Source organism: Pristiophorus japonicus, chromosome 9 (assembly GCF_044704955.1).
Source record: "Pristiophorus japonicus isolate sPriJap1 chromosome 9, sPriJap1.hap1, whole genome shotgun sequence".
Classification (NCBI taxonomy): domain Eukaryota; kingdom Metazoa; phylum Chordata; class Chondrichthyes; family Pristiophoridae; genus Pristiophorus; species Pristiophorus japonicus.
Genome location: NC_091985.1, coordinates 45,074,587 through 45,091,733, shown reverse-complemented (window position 1 = coordinate 45,091,733; position 17,147 = coordinate 45,074,587). Strand labels below are relative to the sequence as shown.

Here is a 17,147-nt window from a genome sequence, read left to right as displayed (position 1 = left end):
TTTGATGCAGTAGATGAGAGTGAACATGATCTGCAGAATCAATAGGCCTTAGAGGTGTTGCAACGTAGTTTCACTAATTGATCCCTGGGATGAGAGGGTTGTCCTATGAGGAGAGATTGAATAGATTGGTCCTGTACTCTCTGGAGTTTCGAAGAATGAGAGATGAGCTCATTGAAACATACAAGATTCTGAGGGGGATTGACAGGGTAGATGCTGAGAGGTTGTTTCCCCTGACTGGAGAGTCTAGAACTAGGGGGCACAGTCTCAGGAAAGGGGTCGACCATTTAAGACTGAGATGAGGAGAAATTTCTTCACTCAGAGGGTTATGAATCTTTGGAATTCTCTGCCCCAGAGGGCTGTGGATGCTCAGGCGTTGAGTATATTCAAGGCTGAGATAGATTTTTGGACTCCAGGTGAATCAAGGAATATGGAGATCGGGAGTTGAGGTCGATGATCAGCCAGGATCTTATTGAATGGCGGAGCAGGCTCGAGGGGCCGTAGGGCCTACTGCTGCTCCTATTTCTTATGTTCTTATGTTCTTATGTTCTTATGATGGATTGAATGCTATTTTCTTGTCCAATACTTTTTTAATATTCTTATGTATACACCCACTGTCTTATTTTGTTTGCAATTGTATAACATATTGACTTTATTTGATCAGATTGAACAAGAGACAATAAATCTTTCTGCTTTTCGATGCAACACATATTAACAGGACTTTTAGTGAATTATATAATGCAATTATAGGATTTGTTTCATATATATCAAAATTCTTTGACACATTCATGTAAATAGAACAAATGGGTAAAGTTAATCATGAGAAACATCAGAATAATAAGAGTTGAGGAATAAGTTACGATGCAAGGCCATTGAAGTTAACAATATAAAAGGATTACCAAGGTAATTAGATGCATTTCTGCAGAGCAGGGATTGAGGATATACTTGCAAGGTCAGCTGGTGGGGTTGACATCAATAATATAAAAGCAAGTTTCCTGCACCCAGGCCTTTTTATGTTTCCAATAATTATGTTATGTCCTTATAGGGAAGAGGACATGTAAAATTAACTCAATGTCTACTTACATTGGGACAGGCATCTTCTCCCTGCTGCCCAACCAGTATGTACAGAATCAGATCCTTTTCCAGCTGGAACGTGGCTTGTACTAACACACCGTGAAACCTCCTAAAGTTGCCCTTTCCTCCTATGCCTCCAGCTGCTCCATAAGCTGATAGCCTGCAGGTAGATGGGAAAGTTTTATCCATACATTCACAAGAAACAACCTTTCTATTCCCATTAATTCTACTTTAAGCTTTAACGGTGGCAATGGCTTCGATATTTACCGAGGTGCGAGTTCAGAGTGGGGGGCAACACGGAGTTAAGCGTTCCCTGAATGCCATGGGGGCATTTAACTGCAGGGCACATTTTAATTAATTTCTCCGGGTTGTTGAGCGGGAAATTCGCTGCTGTGCAGGTGATGGTGGTGGAGGCGGGGATCACAGGGATACGTGGGCGGTGATCGTGGAGACGGGACGGTGAACTCAGGGGTAGGGCGGTGATCGCGGGGGTGGGGCGGTGAACTCACGGGTAGGGCGGTGATCGCAGGGGTGGGGCGGTGATCGTGGAGACGGGACGGTGAACTCAGGGGTAGGGCGGTGATCGCGGGGGTGGGGCGATGATCGTGGGGGTGGGGCGGTGAACTCAGGGGTAGGGCGGTGATCGCGGGGGCGGGACGGTGATCGTGGAGGCGGGACGGTGAACTCAGGGGTGGGGCGGTGAGCGCGGGGGTGGGGCGGTGATCGTGGAGGCGGGACGGTGAACTCAGGGGTGTGGCGGTGAGCGCGGGGGTGGGGCGGTGATCGTGGAGGCGGGACGGTGAACTCAGGGGTAGGGCGGTGATCGCGGGGGTGGGGCGGTGATCGTGGAGACGGGACGGTGAACTCAGGGGTGGGGCGGTGAGCGCGGGGGTGGGGCGGTGATCGTGGAGGCGGGATGGTGAACTCAGGGGTAGGGCGGTGATCGCGGGGGCGGGACGGTGATCGTGGAGGCGGGACGGTGAACTCAGGGGTAGGGCGGTGAGCGCGGGGGTGGGGCGGTGAGCGCGGGGGTGGGGCGGTGAGCGCGGGGGTGGGGCGGTGAGCGCGGGGGTGGGGCGGTGAGCGCGGGGGTGGGGCGGTGATCGTGGAGGCGGGACGGTGAACTCACGGGTAGGGCGGTGATCGCGGGGGTGGGGCGATGATCGTGGGGGTGGGGCGGTGAACTCAGGGGTAGGGCGGTGATCGCGGGGGCGGGACGGTGATCGTGGAGGCGGGACGGTGAACTCAGGGGTAGGGCGGTGAGCGCGGGGGTGGGGCGGTGATCGTGGGGGTGGGGCGGTGAACTCAGGGGTAGGGCGGTGAGCGCGGGGGTGGGGCGGTGATCGTGGGGGTGGGGCGGTGAACTCAGGGGTAGGGCGGTGAGCGCGGGGGTGGGGCGCTGATCGTGGGGGTGGGGCGGTGAACTCAGGGGTAGGGCGGTGATCGTGGGGGCGGGACGGTGAACTCAGGGGTAGGGCGGTGAGCGCGGGGGTGGGGCGGTGATCGTGGGGGTGGGGCGGTGAACTCAGGGGTAGGGCGGTGAGCGCGGGGGTGGGGCGGTGATCGTGGGGGTGGGGCGATGATCGTGGGGGTGGGGCGATGATCGCGGGGGCGGGACGGTGATCGTGGAGGCGGGACGGTGAACTCAGGGGTAGGGCGATGAGCGCGGGGGTGGGGCGGTGAGCGCGGGGGTGGGGCGGTGAGCGCGGGGGTGGGGCGGTGAGCGCGGGGGTGGGGCGGTGATCGTGGAGGCGGGACGGTGAACTCACGGGTAGGGCGGTGATCGCGGGGGTGGGGCGATGATCGTGGGGGTGGGGCGGTGAACTCAGGGGTAGGGCGGTGAGCGCGGGGGTGGGGCGGTGATCGTGGAGACGGGACGGTGAACTCAGGGGTAGGGCGGTGAGCGCGGGGGCGGGACGGTGATCGTGGAGGCGGGACGGTGAACTCAGGGGTAGGGCGGTGAGCGCGGGGGTGGGGCGGTGAGCGCGGGGGCGGGGCGGTGAGCGCGGGGGTGGGGCGGTGAGCGCGGGGGCGGGGCGGTGAGCGCGGGGGCGGGGCGGTGAGCGCGGGGGCGGGGCGGTGAGCGCGGGGGTGGGGCGGTGAGCGCGGGGGTGGGGCGGTGAGCGCGGGGGTGGGGCGGTGATCGTGGGGGTGGGGCGGTGATCGCGGGGGTGGGGCGATGATCGCGGGGGTGGGGCGATGATCGCGGGGGTGGGGCGATGATCGCGGGGGTGGGGCGATGATCGTGGGGGTGGGGCGATGATCGTGGAGGCGGGACGGTGAACTCAGGGGTAGGGCGGTGATCGCGGGGGTGGGGCGATGATCGTGGGGGTGGGGCGGTGATCGCGGGGGTGGGGCGATGATCGTGGAGGCGGGACGGTGAACTCAGGGGTAGGGCGGTGAGCGCGGGGGTGGGGCGGTGAGCGCGGGGGTGGGGCGGTGAGCGCGGGGGTGGGGCGGTGAGCGCGGGGGTGGGGCGGTGATCGTGGAGGCGGGACGGTGAACTCACGGGTAGGGCGGTGATCGCGGGGGTGGGGCGATGATCGTGGGGGTGGGGCGGTGAACTCAGGGGTAGGGCGGTGAGCGCGGGGGTGGGGCGGTGATCGTGGAGACGGGACGGTGAACTCAGGGGTAGGGCGGTGAGCGCGGGGGCGGGACGGTGATCGTGGAGGCGGGACGGTGAACTCAGGGGTAGGGCGGTGAGCGCGGGGGTGGGGCGGTGAGCGCGGGGGCGGGGCGGTGAGCGCGGGGGTGGGGCGGTGAGCGCGGGGGCGGGGCGGTGAGCGCGGGGGCGGGGCGGTGAGCGCGGGGGTGGGGCGGTGAGCGCGGGGGTGGGGCGGTGAGCGCGGGGGTGGGGCGGTGATTGTGGAGGCGGGACGGTGAACTCAGGGGTAGGGCGGTGATCGCGGGGGTGGGGCGATGATCGTGGAGATGGGACGGTGAACTCAGGGGTAGGGCGGTGATCGCGGGGGTGGGGCGGTGATCGTGGAGACGGGACGGTGAACTCAGGGGTAGGGCGGTGATCGCGGGGGTGGGGCGATGATCGTGGAGGCGGGACGGTGAACTCAGGGGTAGGGCGGTGATCGCGGGGGTGGGGCGATGATCGTGGGGGTGGGGCGGTGATCGCGGGGGTGGGGCGATGATCGTGGAGGCGGGACGGTGAACTCAGGGGTAGGGCGATGATCGCGGGGGTGGGGCGATGATCGTGGGGGTGGGGCGATGATCGTGGAGGCGGGACGGTGAACTCAGGGGTAGGGCGGTGATCGCGGGGGTGGGGCGATGATCGTGGGGGTGGGGCGGTGATCGCGGGGGTGGGGCGATGATCGTGGAGGCGGGACGGTGAACTCAGGGGTAGGGCGGTGATCGCGGGGGTGGGGCGATGATCGTGGGGGTGGGGCGGTGATCGCGGGGGCGGGGCGATGATCGCGGGGGCGGGGCGGTGAACTCAGGGGTAGGGCGGTGATCGCGGGGGTGGGGCGGTGAGCGCGGGGGTGGGGCGGTGAGCGCGGGGGTGGGGCGGTGATCGTGGAGGCGGGACGGTGAACTCACGGGTAGGGCGGTGATCGCGGGGGTGGGGCGATGATCGTGGGGGTGGGGCGGTGAACTCAGGGGTAGGGCGGTGAGCGCGGGGGTGGGGCGGTGATCGTGGAGACGGGACGGTGAACTCAGGGGTAGGGCGGTGATCGCGGGGGTGGGGCGATGATCGTGGGGGTGGGGCGGTGAACTCAGGGGTAGGGCGGTGAGCGCGGGGGCGGGACGGTGATCGCGGGGGTGGGGCGATGATCGTGGGGGTGGGGCGGTGAACTCAGGGGTAGGGCGGTGAGAGCGGGGGTGGGGCGGTGATCGTGGAGACGGGACGGTGAACTCAGGGGTAGGGCGGTGAGCGCGGGGGCGGGACGGTGATCGTGGAGGCGGGACGGTGAACTCAGGGGTAGGGCGGTGAGCGCGGGGGTGGGGCGGTGAGCGCGGGGGCGGGGCGGTGAGCGCGGGGGCGGGGCGGTGAGCGCGGGGGCGGGGCGGTGAGCGCGGGGGTGGGGCGGTGAGCGCGGGGGTGGGGCGGTGATCGTGGAGGCGGGACGGTGAACTCAGGGGTAGGGCGGTGATCGCGGGGGTGGGGCGATGATCGTGGAGACGGGACGGTGAACTCAGGGGTAGGGCGGTGATCGCGGGGGTGGGGCGGTGATCGTGGAGACGGGACGGTGAACTCAGGGGTAGGGCGGTGATCGCGGGGGTGGGGCGATGATCGTGGGGGTGGGGCGGTGATCGCGGGGGTGGGGCGATGATCGTGGAGGCGGGACGGTGAACTCAGGGGTAGGGCGGTGATCGCGGGGGTGGGGCGATGATCGTGGGGGTGGGGCGGTGATCGCGGGGGTGGGGCGATGATCGCGGGGGCGGGGCGATGATCGCGGGGGCGGGGCGGTGAACTCAGGGGTAGGGCGGTGATCGCGGGGGTGGGGCGGTGAGCGCGGGGGTGGGGCGGTGAGCGCGGGGGTGGGGCGGTGATCGTGGAGGCGGGACGGTGAACTCACGGGTAGGGCGGTGATCGCGGGGGTGGGGCGATGATCGTGGGGGTGGGGCGGTGAACTCAGGGGTAGGGCGGTGAGCGCGGGGGTGGGGCGGTGATCGTGGAGACGGGACGGTGAACTCAGGGGTAGGGCGGTGATCGCGGGGGTGGGGCGATGATCGTGGGGGTGGGGCGGTGAACTCAGGGGTAGGGCGGTGAGCGCGGGGGCGGGACGGTGATCGTGGAGGCGGGACGGTGAACTCAGGGGTAGGGCGGTGAGCGCGGGGGGGGGCGGTGAGCGCGGGGGCGGGGCGGTGAGCGCGGGGGTGGGGCGGTGAGCGCGGGGGCGGGGCGGTGAGCGCGGGGGCGGGGCGGTGAGCGCGGGGGTGGGGCGGTGAGCGCGGGGGTGGGGCGGTGAGCGCGGGGGTGGGGCGGTGAGCGCGGGGGTGGGGCGGTGATCGTGGAGGCGGGACGGTGAACTCAGGGGTAGGGCGGTGATCGCGGGGGTGGGGCGGTGATCGTGGAGACGGGACGGTGAACTCAGGGGTAGGGCGGTGATCGCGGGGGTGGGGCGATGATCGTGGGGGTGGGGCGGTGATCGCGGGGGTGGGGCGATGATCGTGGAGGCGGGACGGTGAACTCAGGGGTAGGGCGGTGATCGCGGGGGTGGGGCGATGATCGCGGGGGTGGGGCGGTGATCGCGGGGGTGGGGCGGTGATCGCGGGGGTGGGGCGATGATCGCGGGGGTGGGGCGATGATCGCGGGGGTGGGGCGATGATCGTGGGGGTGGGGCGATGATCGTGGAGGCGGGACGGTGAACTCAGGGGTAGGGCGGTGATCGCGGGGGTGGGGCGATGATCGTGGGGGTGGGGCGGTGAACTCAGGGGTAGGGCGATGATCGTGGGGGTGGGGCGATGATCGTGGGGGTGGGGCGGTGATCGCGGGGGTGGGGCGATGATCGCGGGGGTGGGGCGATGATCGCGGGGGTGGGGCGATGATCGTGGGGGTGGGGCGATGATCGTGGAGGCGGGACGGTGAACTCAGGGGTAGGGCGGTGATCGCGGGGGTGGGGCGATGATCGTGGGGGTGGGGCGGTGAACTCAGGGGTAGGGCGATGATCGTGGGGGTGGGGCGATGATCGTGGGGGTGGGGCGGTGATCGCGGGGGTGGGGCGATGATCGTGGAGGCGGGACGGTGAACTCAGGGGTAGGGCGGTGATCGCGGGGGTGGGGCGATGATCGCGGGGGTGGGGCGGTGATCGCGGGGGTGGGGCGATGATCGCGGGGCGGGGCGATGATCGCGGGGGCGGGGCGGTGATCGCGGGGGTGGGGCGATGATCGCGGGGTGGGGCGATGATCGCGGGGGTGGGGCGATGATCGTGGGGGTGGGGCGATGATCGTGGGGGCGGGGCGATGATCGCGGGGGCGGGGCGGTGATCGCGGGGGTGGGGCGATGATCGCGGGGGCGGGGCGATGATCGCGGGGGTGGGGCGATGATCGTGGGGGTGGGGCGATGATCGTGGGGGCGGGGCGATGATCGCGGGGGCGGGGCGGTGAGCGCGGGGGTGGGGCGGTGAGCGCGGGGGTGGGGCGGTGAGCGCGGGGGTGGGGCGGTGAGCGCGGGGGTGGGGCGGTGAGCGCGGGGGTGGGGCGGTGAGCGCGGGGGTGGGGCGGTGAGCGCGGGGGTGGGGCGATGATCGTGGAGGCGGGACGGTGAACTCAGGGGTAGGGCGGTGATCGCGGGGGTGGGGCGATGATCGCGGGGGTGGGGCAATGATCGCGGGGGCAGGGCGGTGATCGCGGGGGCAGGGCGGTGATCGCGGGGGTGGGGCAATGATCGTGGAGGTGGGGCAATGATCGCGGGGGCAGGGCGGTGATCGTGGAGGTGGGGCAATGATCGCGGGGGCAGGGCGGTGATCGTGGGGGCAGGGCGGTGATCGCGGGGGTGGGGCAATGATCGCGGGGGCAGGGCGGTGATCGCGGGGGCAGGGCGGTGATCGCGGGGGTAGGGCGATGATCGTGGGGGTGGGGCGATGATCGTGGGGGCGGGGCGATGATCGCGGGGGCGGGGCGGTGATCGCGGGGGTGGGGCGATGATCGCGGGGGCGGGGCGATGATCGCGGGGGTGGGGCGATGATCGTGGGGGTGGGGCGATGATCGTGGGGGCGGGGCGATGATCGCGGGGGCGGGGCGGTGAGCGCGGGGGTGGGGCGGTGAGCGCGGGGGTGGGGCGGTGAGCGCGGGGGTGGGGCGATGATCGTGGAGGCGGGACGGTGAACTCAGGGGTAGGGCGGTGATCGCGGGGGTGGGGCGATGATCGCGGGGGTGGGGCAATGATCGCGGGGGCAGGGCGGTGATCGCGGGGGCAGGGCGGTGATCGCGGGGGTGGGGCAATGATCGTGGAGGTGGGGCAATGATCGCGGGGGCAGGGCGGTGATCGCGGGGGTGGGGCGATGATCGTGGAGGTGGGGCAATGATCGCGGGGGCAGGGCGGTGATCGCGGGGGTGGGGCGATGATCGTGGAGGTGGGGCAATGATCGCGGGGGCAGGGCGGTGATCGTGGGGGCAGGGCGGTGATCGCGGGGGTGGGGCAATGATCGTGGGGGTGGGGGGGAGACCGTGGGGGCAGGGCGGTGATCGCGGGGGTAGGACGATGATCGTGGGGGTAGGGCGGTGATCGCGGGGGTGGGGCGATGATCGTGGGGGTGGGGCGGTGAACTCAGGGGTAGGGCGGTGAGCGCGGGGGCGGGACGGTGATCGTGGAGGCGGGACGGTGAACTCAGGGGTAGGGCGGTGAGCGCGGGGGGGGGCGGTGAGCGCGGGGGCGGGGCGGTGAGCGCGGGGGTGGGGCGGTGAGCGCGGGGGCGGGGCGGTGAGCGCGGGGGCGGGGCGGTGAGCGCGGGGGTGGGGCGGTGAGCGCGGGGGTGGGGCGGTGAGCGCGGGGGTGGGGCGGTGAGCGCGGGGGTGGGGCGGTGATCGTGGAGGCGGGACGGTGAACTCAGGGGTAGGGCGGTGATCGCGGGGGTGGGGCGGTGATCGTGGAGACGGGACGGTGAACTCAGGGGTAGGGCGGTGATCGCGGGGGTGGGGCGATGATCGTGGGGGTGGGGCGGTGATCGCGGGGGTGGGGCGATGATCGTGGAGGCGGGACGGTGAACTCAGGGGTAGGGCGGTGATCGCGGGGGTGGGGCGATGATCGCGGGGGTGGGGCGGTGATCGCGGGGGTGGGGCGGTGATCGCGGGGGTGGGGCGATGATCGCGGGGGTGGGGCGATGATCGCGGGGGTGGGGCGATGATCGTGGGGGTGGGGCGATGATCGTGGAGGCGGGACGGTGAACTCAGGGGTAGGGCGGTGATCGCGGGGGTGGGGCGATGATCGTGGGGGTGGGGCGGTGAACTCAGGGGTAGGGCGATGATCGTGGGGGTGGGGCGATGATCGTGGGGGTGGGGCGGTGATCGCGGGGGTGGGGCGATGATCGCGGGGGTGGGGCGATGATCGCGGGGGTGGGGCGATGATCGTGGGGGTGGGGCGATGATCGTGGAGGCGGGACGGTGAACTCAGGGGTAGGGCGGTGATCGCGGGGGTGGGGCGATGATCGTGGGGGTGGGGCGGTGAACTCAGGGGTAGGGCGATGATCGTGGGGGTGGGGCGATGATCGTGGGGGTGGGGCGGTGATCGCGGGGGTGGGGCGATGATCGTGGAGGCGGGACGGTGAACTCAGGGGTAGGGCGGTGATCGCGGGGGTGGGGCGATGATCGCGGGGGTGGGGCGGTGATCGCGGGGGTGGGGCGATGATCGCGGGGCGGGGCGATGATCGCGGGGGCGGGGCGGTGATCGCGGGGGTGGGGCGATGATCGCGGGGTGGGGCGATGATCGCGGGGGTGGGGCGATGATCGTGGGGGTGGGGCGATGATCGTGGGGGCGGGGCGATGATCGCGGGGGCGGGGCGGTGATCGCGGGGGTGGGGCGATGATCGCGGGGGCGGGGCGATGATCGCGGGGGTGGGGCGATGATCGTGGGGGTGGGGCGATGATCGTGGGGGCGGGGCGATGATCGCGGGGGCGGGGCGGTGAGCGCGGGGGTGGGGCGGTGAGCGCGGGGGTGGGGCGGTGAGCGCGGGGGTGGGGCGGTGAGCGCGGGGGTGGGGCGGTGAGCGCGGGGGTGGGGCGGTGAGCGCGGGGGTGGGGCGGTGAGCGCGGGGGTGGGGCGATGATCGTGGAGGCGGGACGGTGAACTCAGGGGTAGGGCGGTGATCGCGGGGGTGGGGCGATGATCGCGGGGGTGGGGCAATGATCGCGGGGGCAGGGCGGTGATCGCGGGGGCAGGGCGGTGATCGCGGGGGTGGGGCAATGATCGTGGAGGTGGGGCAATGATCGCGGGGGCAGGGCGGTGATCGTGGAGGTGGGGCAATGATCGCGGGGGCAGGGCGGTGATCGTGGGGGCAGGGCGGTGATCGCGGGGGTGGGGCAATGATCGCGGGGGCAGGGCGGTGATCGCGGGGGCAGGGCGGTGATCGCGGGGGTAGGGCGATGATCGTGGGGGTGGGGCGATGATCGTGGGGGCGGGGCGATGATCGCGGGGGCGGGGCGGTGATCGCGGGGGTGGGGCGATGATCGCGGGGGCGGGGCGATGATCGCGGGGGTGGGGCGATGATCGTGGGGGTGGGGCGATGATCGTGGGGGCGGGGCGATGATCGCGGGGGCGGGGCGGTGAGCGCGGGGGTGGGGCGGTGAGCGCGGGGGTGGGGCGGTGAGCGCGGGGGTGGGGCGATGATCGTGGAGGCGGGACGGTGAACTCAGGGGTAGGGCGGTGATCGCGGGGGTGGGGCGATGATCGCGGGGGTGGGGCAATGATCGCGGGGGCAGGGCGGTGATCGCGGGGGCAGGGCGGTGATCGCGGGGGTGGGGCAATGATCGTGGAGGTGGGGCAATGATCGCGGGGGCAGGGCGGTGATCGCGGGGGTGGGGCGATGATCGTGGAGGTGGGGCAATGATCGCGGGGGCAGGGCGGTGATCGCGGGGGTGGGGCGATGATCGTGGAGGTGGGGCAATGATCGCGGGGGCAGGGCGGTGATCGTGGGGGCAGGGCGGTGATCGCGGGGGTGGGGCAATGATCGCGGGGGCAGGGCGGTGATCGCGGGGGCAGGGCGGTGATCGCGGGGGTAGGACGATGATCGTGGGGGCAGGGCGGTGATCGCGGGGGCAGGGCGATGATTGCGGGGGTGGGGCGATGATCGTGGGGGTTTGGCGGTGATCGTGGGGGAAGGGTGATGATCGTGGAGGTGGGGCGATGATCGTGGGGGTGGGGGGGAGACCGTGGGAGCAGGGCGATGATCGTGGGGGTGGGGGGGAGATCGCGGGGGCGGGGCGATGATCGTGGGGGTGGGGGGGAGATCGCGGGGGCGGGGCGATGATCGTGGGGGTGGGGGGGAGATCGCGGGAGTGGGGGGGAGATCGCGGGGGTGGGGGGGAGATCGCGGGAGTGGGGGGGAGATCGTGGGGGTGGGGGGGAGATCGCGGGGTGGGGGGGAGATCGCGGGGGTGGGGGGGAGATCGCGGGGGTGGGGGGGAGATCGCGGGGTTGGGGGGAGGTCGTGGGGGCAGGGCGGTGATTGCGGGGGTGCGGGGGTGATTGAGGGGTCGGGCAGTGATCGTAGGGGTCGGGCGGTGATTGTGAGGGTTGGGTGGTGATCACGGGGGCGGTGCGCTGATCGCGGGGGTGGGTCGGGGTGAGAGGTGAATGCAGGTCTGTGATCCCGGGGGGAGGTGGACGTTGATTGCGGGGCGTTGCTGATTCCAGGAGGTGTGGAGGTGGTGATCGCAGGGAAGGTGAGATCGGGCTTGGACGAATCTGTTGGGGTGCGTTTTTTTTTTGCAAGGTGTGCTTGCTTGTTGGGCCTGGAAGAAACACTCCTGCTCCTCCTGGCCCACAAACAGTGCTGTAAAGGCACTAACCTATGGATTTGGTCCATCTCGCTTCCTTTTAGCTGCCAAATTTCCCAAGGCCAGGGAAACCTGGCCAACGGGCAGTAAAAATTAAAATGTTTCAATGACTGACCCGCCTCCTGAGAGCGGATTCGTTGCCTTGCCCTTGTCCCACCTCAGTTAAGACCAAAAGTGGACAGGTCTGAGGCTCACATTTGAAATTTTTAACATTTTAACTTCCCACCTGACTCAAACCAATCCATTTCTGGGGGTTAAAAGTCTCTCCAATATGTTTGTGCGGCTGTCATAACAGAGGTTTAAAGCTCTAAACATCCTCCTGCAGTTGCAAGGGAATGGTAAGTGAATGTTGAGCTCACCCACGACTATAGCTTTCCCCTATCCTTTGACATCACTCTCCATCATTCCCTATCAAGTGGGAATGCAGATATTCTGCTCCCAAGCTCTGGCCAGTATAAATCCAGGGCTAGTCTTTAGGAGATGTGCGAGACTAACATCATTCTGGGGAACGGCCTCCTCCATACATGCTCTGCCCATTTAATGACCAGTTTTGCATTGGGGTCCTACCACTGCCGTTAGGTCCCCAGCTCAGTCCGGCAACTTGCACATCTCAAAGTCACTGGCTTCAAATTGTTGCAGGCGGCACACTTCTGGGAGCGATTAGGCATGGCAGATCGCGACCTGAAATTCGTTCCTCGATGTTGATTTTTCACCCAGAAACCTAATGCAATGATGTTCAATTTCTTCCCGGGTTGTCTATACCCACAATGCTTAAATATGCTGCTGGTAAAGTGTGAAGTGATACATTTTGGGAGAAAGAATGAGGAGAGGAAATATAAACTAAAGGGTACAGTCCTAAAGCGGGGGGTGCACGAATAGAGCGACCTCGGGGTATGTGTGCATAAATTGTTGAAGGTGGTAGGGCAGGTTGAGAAAGCGGTTAAAAAAGCATACGGGATCATGGGTTTCATGATTAGAGGCAAAGAGTACAAAGGTTTGGAAATTCTGATGGACCTGTATAAAACACTGGTTCGGCCTCAACTAGAGTATTGTGTCCAATTCTGGGCACCGCGCTTTAGGAAGGACATGAAGGCCTTAGAGAGGGTGCTGAGGTGCTCTTCAGAGAACTGGCACCGGCTCGGCGGTCCAAATGGCTTTCTTCCATGCTGTAGCCATTCTGGATCAGGAAAGGAAGAGAATGACTGTCATCTCTGGAGATACGTCTAATCTGAACCTTCCTTCCCCCCTAGCACAAATGATTCCAGAAGGTAACCTTAAAAGGAGGTGACAGAAAATAAATAGAGAGAGGACGAGTTCTCTATCCAATTCCTTCCAGATGTCATTGAACAGCACAAAAACTATGCTAAACCTTAATTCAATGTCAAAACTACTTGTTTATGGATAAGGCATTGAAATTAATATTGTTATGTCAAAGCTAACAGCTGGGGCCCAGCAGGGAATGCAGTATTAATACTACATAGTTGACCTATGCCGTACATAATTGCCTGGGGAAGATTACTAGTTAACATCACTCAGGGCAAAATAGGAAAATGTTGTACGTTACAACACTACCATCTATTACTTTGATAAATTGGGGGAAAAAAACCTGCGTTTTGTTTTATTACATCTACACAAACCTTGTTTTCATTCCCAGGTACTTACATCTCAAAGGAGCAGCAGCAACGCATAAGGGGACTGAAAAATCAAATTGGACTAATATATGATGAAAGTCATGCTCTGGCTATCAAAGGCTACAGAGATCAACCGATTATTTCTTTTAACATAAAACATTGGTCTACAAGCCACTGCTGACATGCCATTAAACCCTTGTCCATCCTAGTTTTTAATTTTCAACTTCTGAGTAACTTCTACCATTGGTGGAAATCTAGTTCACCCTGTAGTGCCAAAGTATTCATATTCAGAAATAATGGAAATAGACTAGAGGTGCCATAGGGCTATCATGGCCAAGGATGGACAGCAGAACTGCGCTTAAAGTGCAAACATATTATCTAATTTCCTGCCTTTTCAAAACAATCAAAATCCTGAAGCAAGCCCTAGCACGACCGTGACAGGTAACTAAATCAGTCAGTTAGTACTATCAAACTAACAGTGTTGACACAAAAATCTTGACCCTACAGCGCTCTTCGGGCCTCATGCCGTTTCTAGGCTACAAAAGCAATGATTTTGCTGTAAAAGTAACGCTGTCTGAATGACGCACATCGTTATTAATGCGCAAAGCGGCCGGCAGTTTGTGGCGAGGATGAGACACCCCGTGAAGCATGAATCGCCACAGGTTGCTCACTGATTTGCTGTGAGCTTCGTGAAACGACATTTCGTGCTCAACCTCCCCGTGATTTCCATGAAGTTGCTGCGTTTCCACATTGATTGCCCATTAAACTCGCTACACAAGTTAAGCACTTTTAGCAACACTGTGGGTAAAATGTTTTCAAATTTAAACATGCACGAACAAGTCTAACTGACAGGGCACTGACCGCGAGATGCGCCCCTCCAGCAAAATCTGGCCCAATAATTACTCATTGGGTTACAGAAGTGAATGATAGTTTGCGATGATAAAGAATGGCAACAATTTACCTCAGCTTGACAAAACAAAGCAAACTCCAGAGCGAAAAGGCCCATTTGGTTCATCAGGCCTGCTCCATCAGAGACCAAGTGTGATTATTTGACACTGGAGCAACCCACCACCACCACGTGCTGTACCCCTAAATTAAGGAAACCCTAGTTCCTTGTCTAACCTCCCCAGACAAAAGTTAAATCGAGCAGTGCTATTAATAGCTCTTTAACTCTCAGTGTGAGGTCATGCACTTTGGCAGAAAAAAATCAAAGAGCAAGTTATTATTTAAATGGAGAAAGATTGCAAAGTGCTGCAGTACAGCTGGACCTGGGGGTACTTGTGCATTAAACACAAAAGGTTAGTATGCAGGTACAGCAAATGATCAGGAAGGCCAATGATATCTTGGCCTTTATAGAAAAGGGGATGGAGTATAAAAGCAGGGAAGTCTTGCTACAGTTATATAAGGTATTGGTGAGGCCACACCTGGAATACTACGTGCAGTTTTGGTTTCCATATTTACGAAAGGATATACTTGCTTTGGAGGCAGTTCAGAGAAGGTTCACTAGGTTGATTCTGGCGATGAGGGGGTTAACTTATGAGGAAAGGTTGAGTAGGTTGGGCCCCTACTCATTGGAATTCAGAAAAATGAGAGATGAACTTATCGAAACGTATAAGATTATGAGGGGGCTTGACAAGGTGGCTGCAGAGAGGATGTTTCCACTGATGGGGAGACTAGAACTAGAGGGCATGATCTTAGAATAAGGGGCCGCCCATTTAAAACAGAGATGAGGAGAAATTTCTTCTCTCAGAGGGTTGTAAATCTGTGGAATTCGCTGCCGCAGAGAGTTGTGGAAGCTGGGACAGTGAATAAATTTAAGACAGAAATAGACAGTTTCTTGAACGATATGGGATTGAGAGGTTATGGGGAGCGGGTGGGGAAGTGGAGCTGAGCCCATGATCAGATCAGCCATGATATTGAATGGCAAAGCAGGCTCGAGGGGCCATATGGCCTCCTCCTGTTCCTATTTCTCATGATCTTACCCTTTCTCAACACATAATGATCTGGTTCCTTTCTAAAGGTGATCCTGAATGAGATCCCTTCCCTGGAACCTGTTTCACATATCTACTATCCTGTGAGGATTTTTTTCTAAGCTCATATATTGCTTTATGCTTGCATTTGAGACCTCTACTCCAAAGCTCTAGCTCACGTTTACCTTATCTACACTTTTCATTCGTCTCCTCTCAGTCGTTTTCCTCATGAAAATAAAATTAGTAACTTGAGCTTTTTCTCATGAATTGGTCCCCTAAGGCCTGACATCATCACTCTTTGAAACCTTTCTCATGGTTTGTAAGATAGGTTGACCAAAACTGCATGCTGCCCTCCAGAATTGGATAAGCCAATCATGATAATGAACAGGAAATTAGCAGCTTATCGCGTCTGTTAAAGCATTTCAAAGTGCTTGGCCTACCAAAGAGCACGGGCTAAGAACGTAGAGTTCTGGAGCTGACAATACATAGCCCTTTTGATGCATTGCCACCCTTAACTGCAGCAGGAATCTGTCAGAAGGATCACGGAGGAGACCAGAACCCGGATATACAAGGTCCCTGGGGATTCTATGGGGCCTTGTAAGTGCTTAAGCCTCCGCCTGCCCCAAGCAAGACCAGCAATATAGGAAAGGGAATGGCTAGATATGGTGAACTTCAATTCTAGGAGTTCCTGGGGCTTGAATTGTCCCTTTCTATAAGAGCTGTGACCATCTCACAGTGACAGCCACGGGTCGGTAAGGACTCACTGCTCGGTCGGCGCGGAGGGGCCGCCATTTTGTAAATTGCTCTCCTATAATTTTGGGGCGGTCTACGGGACTGCCCCGCCCGTTTTCCCGTCGCGTCGTGCATGCGCCGACCCCTTACCGACCGGCGGCGACCCCCTTTCGGAAATTGCCCCGTGTGGAATTTCCCTGCCGCCGCTCGGTGCCCCCGACAGCTTTTCCCGGCAGAAACCTTGTGGCTGGGCAGCACGTCCGCCCTTAAAGGGGAGGTCACACTGCCGCAGCCGTCATTTTATTTTAATTGTCGGACGACTGCCAGGTCGGCCCGACAATGGTCCGCCAGCAGGCAGCCCAGCACCCCCTCTTGGGTAACCGGCCACTGGCCCATTCGAAAGCCTCTCTGCTAGCCCAGTGTTTGCCACTAAAGTGGCTGCAGAGTTCACAGCGGCCCTCCCCTTTAACTGAAGGGGAGGGATGTTGTGACATACCAGCGCGATGACATCATCAGTGCGGCGCTGATGACTTGGAGCGACGGCTGCTCCGACCCGCCCCCGCTGATGACACCACATCCGCCCACGATACAAAAAAAAATTCAAAGGGCTGAATTTCCCCGGATTGTCCGCCCAGAATGCTTAAAAATCATTAGGTGCGTCGTGTTTACGGAGGATTGCAATTATGGCCCCCCTGTGTCCCCGACCTGGGAGCAGCTCGATTGGTGGTTGTGGGGAACACTTGGTCCCCAAAGCAGAATCTCAGTTTTTGGTCAATTTATTGCCCCTTACAAAAAGAGGCACTTTATTCCACTTTCTGGATGGGGTGGTGTACAGATAGTTTTTATTGTATTTTCCAGCAACTTGAGGCAGACGTGTGTCCCACATGATCGATTAATGGTTGGGCACCCATACGTGGAATGTAATAAAGGTAGCTCCCCGTACAGCAGGAACTTTGGCCCGGTCAGTGCTTACACAGGGACGTGGCTGCTGTGAATTTTCCATCTCCTGATGTGGAGCTAGCACCGGCATAGGCTAGATGGCTCCATTCTGTGCTAATATTTATATGATTGTATCAGCTATTAACATATCTTGATCTGACGTAGCCTAATGCCTCCAGATATATCCCTGTGACCAATCTGCCTTATTGATAACTGCTTCAGAAGCTTTCAGAATATCAAAGATTATTCAAAAAAAACCTTTTCCTTTCCAGCCTTTGCCTGTGGAGATTCTTTCATGTTATGACCTTGTAAATGGCAGGCGTTTACAGGTACAGAAACAAACACGCAAGGAGCTCCT

At 62.1% G+C, this 17,147-nt stretch overlaps 1 protein-coding gene across 1 annotated transcript in view; it reads right to left on the bottom strand.

Annotated features, from left to right (window-relative positions):
• Positions 1-17,147, bottom strand: part of LOC139272598 (ALK tyrosine kinase receptor-like) — a 1,661,561-nt gene that overhangs the window by 214,035 nt on the left and 1,430,379 nt on the right. The window contains exon 13 of the mRNA XM_070888679.1: positions 1,081-1,231. Coding sequence (XP_070744780.1) covers positions 1,081-1,231 — 151 coding nt within the window. The remainder of the gene's footprint in view (positions 1-1,080; positions 1,232-17,147) is intronic.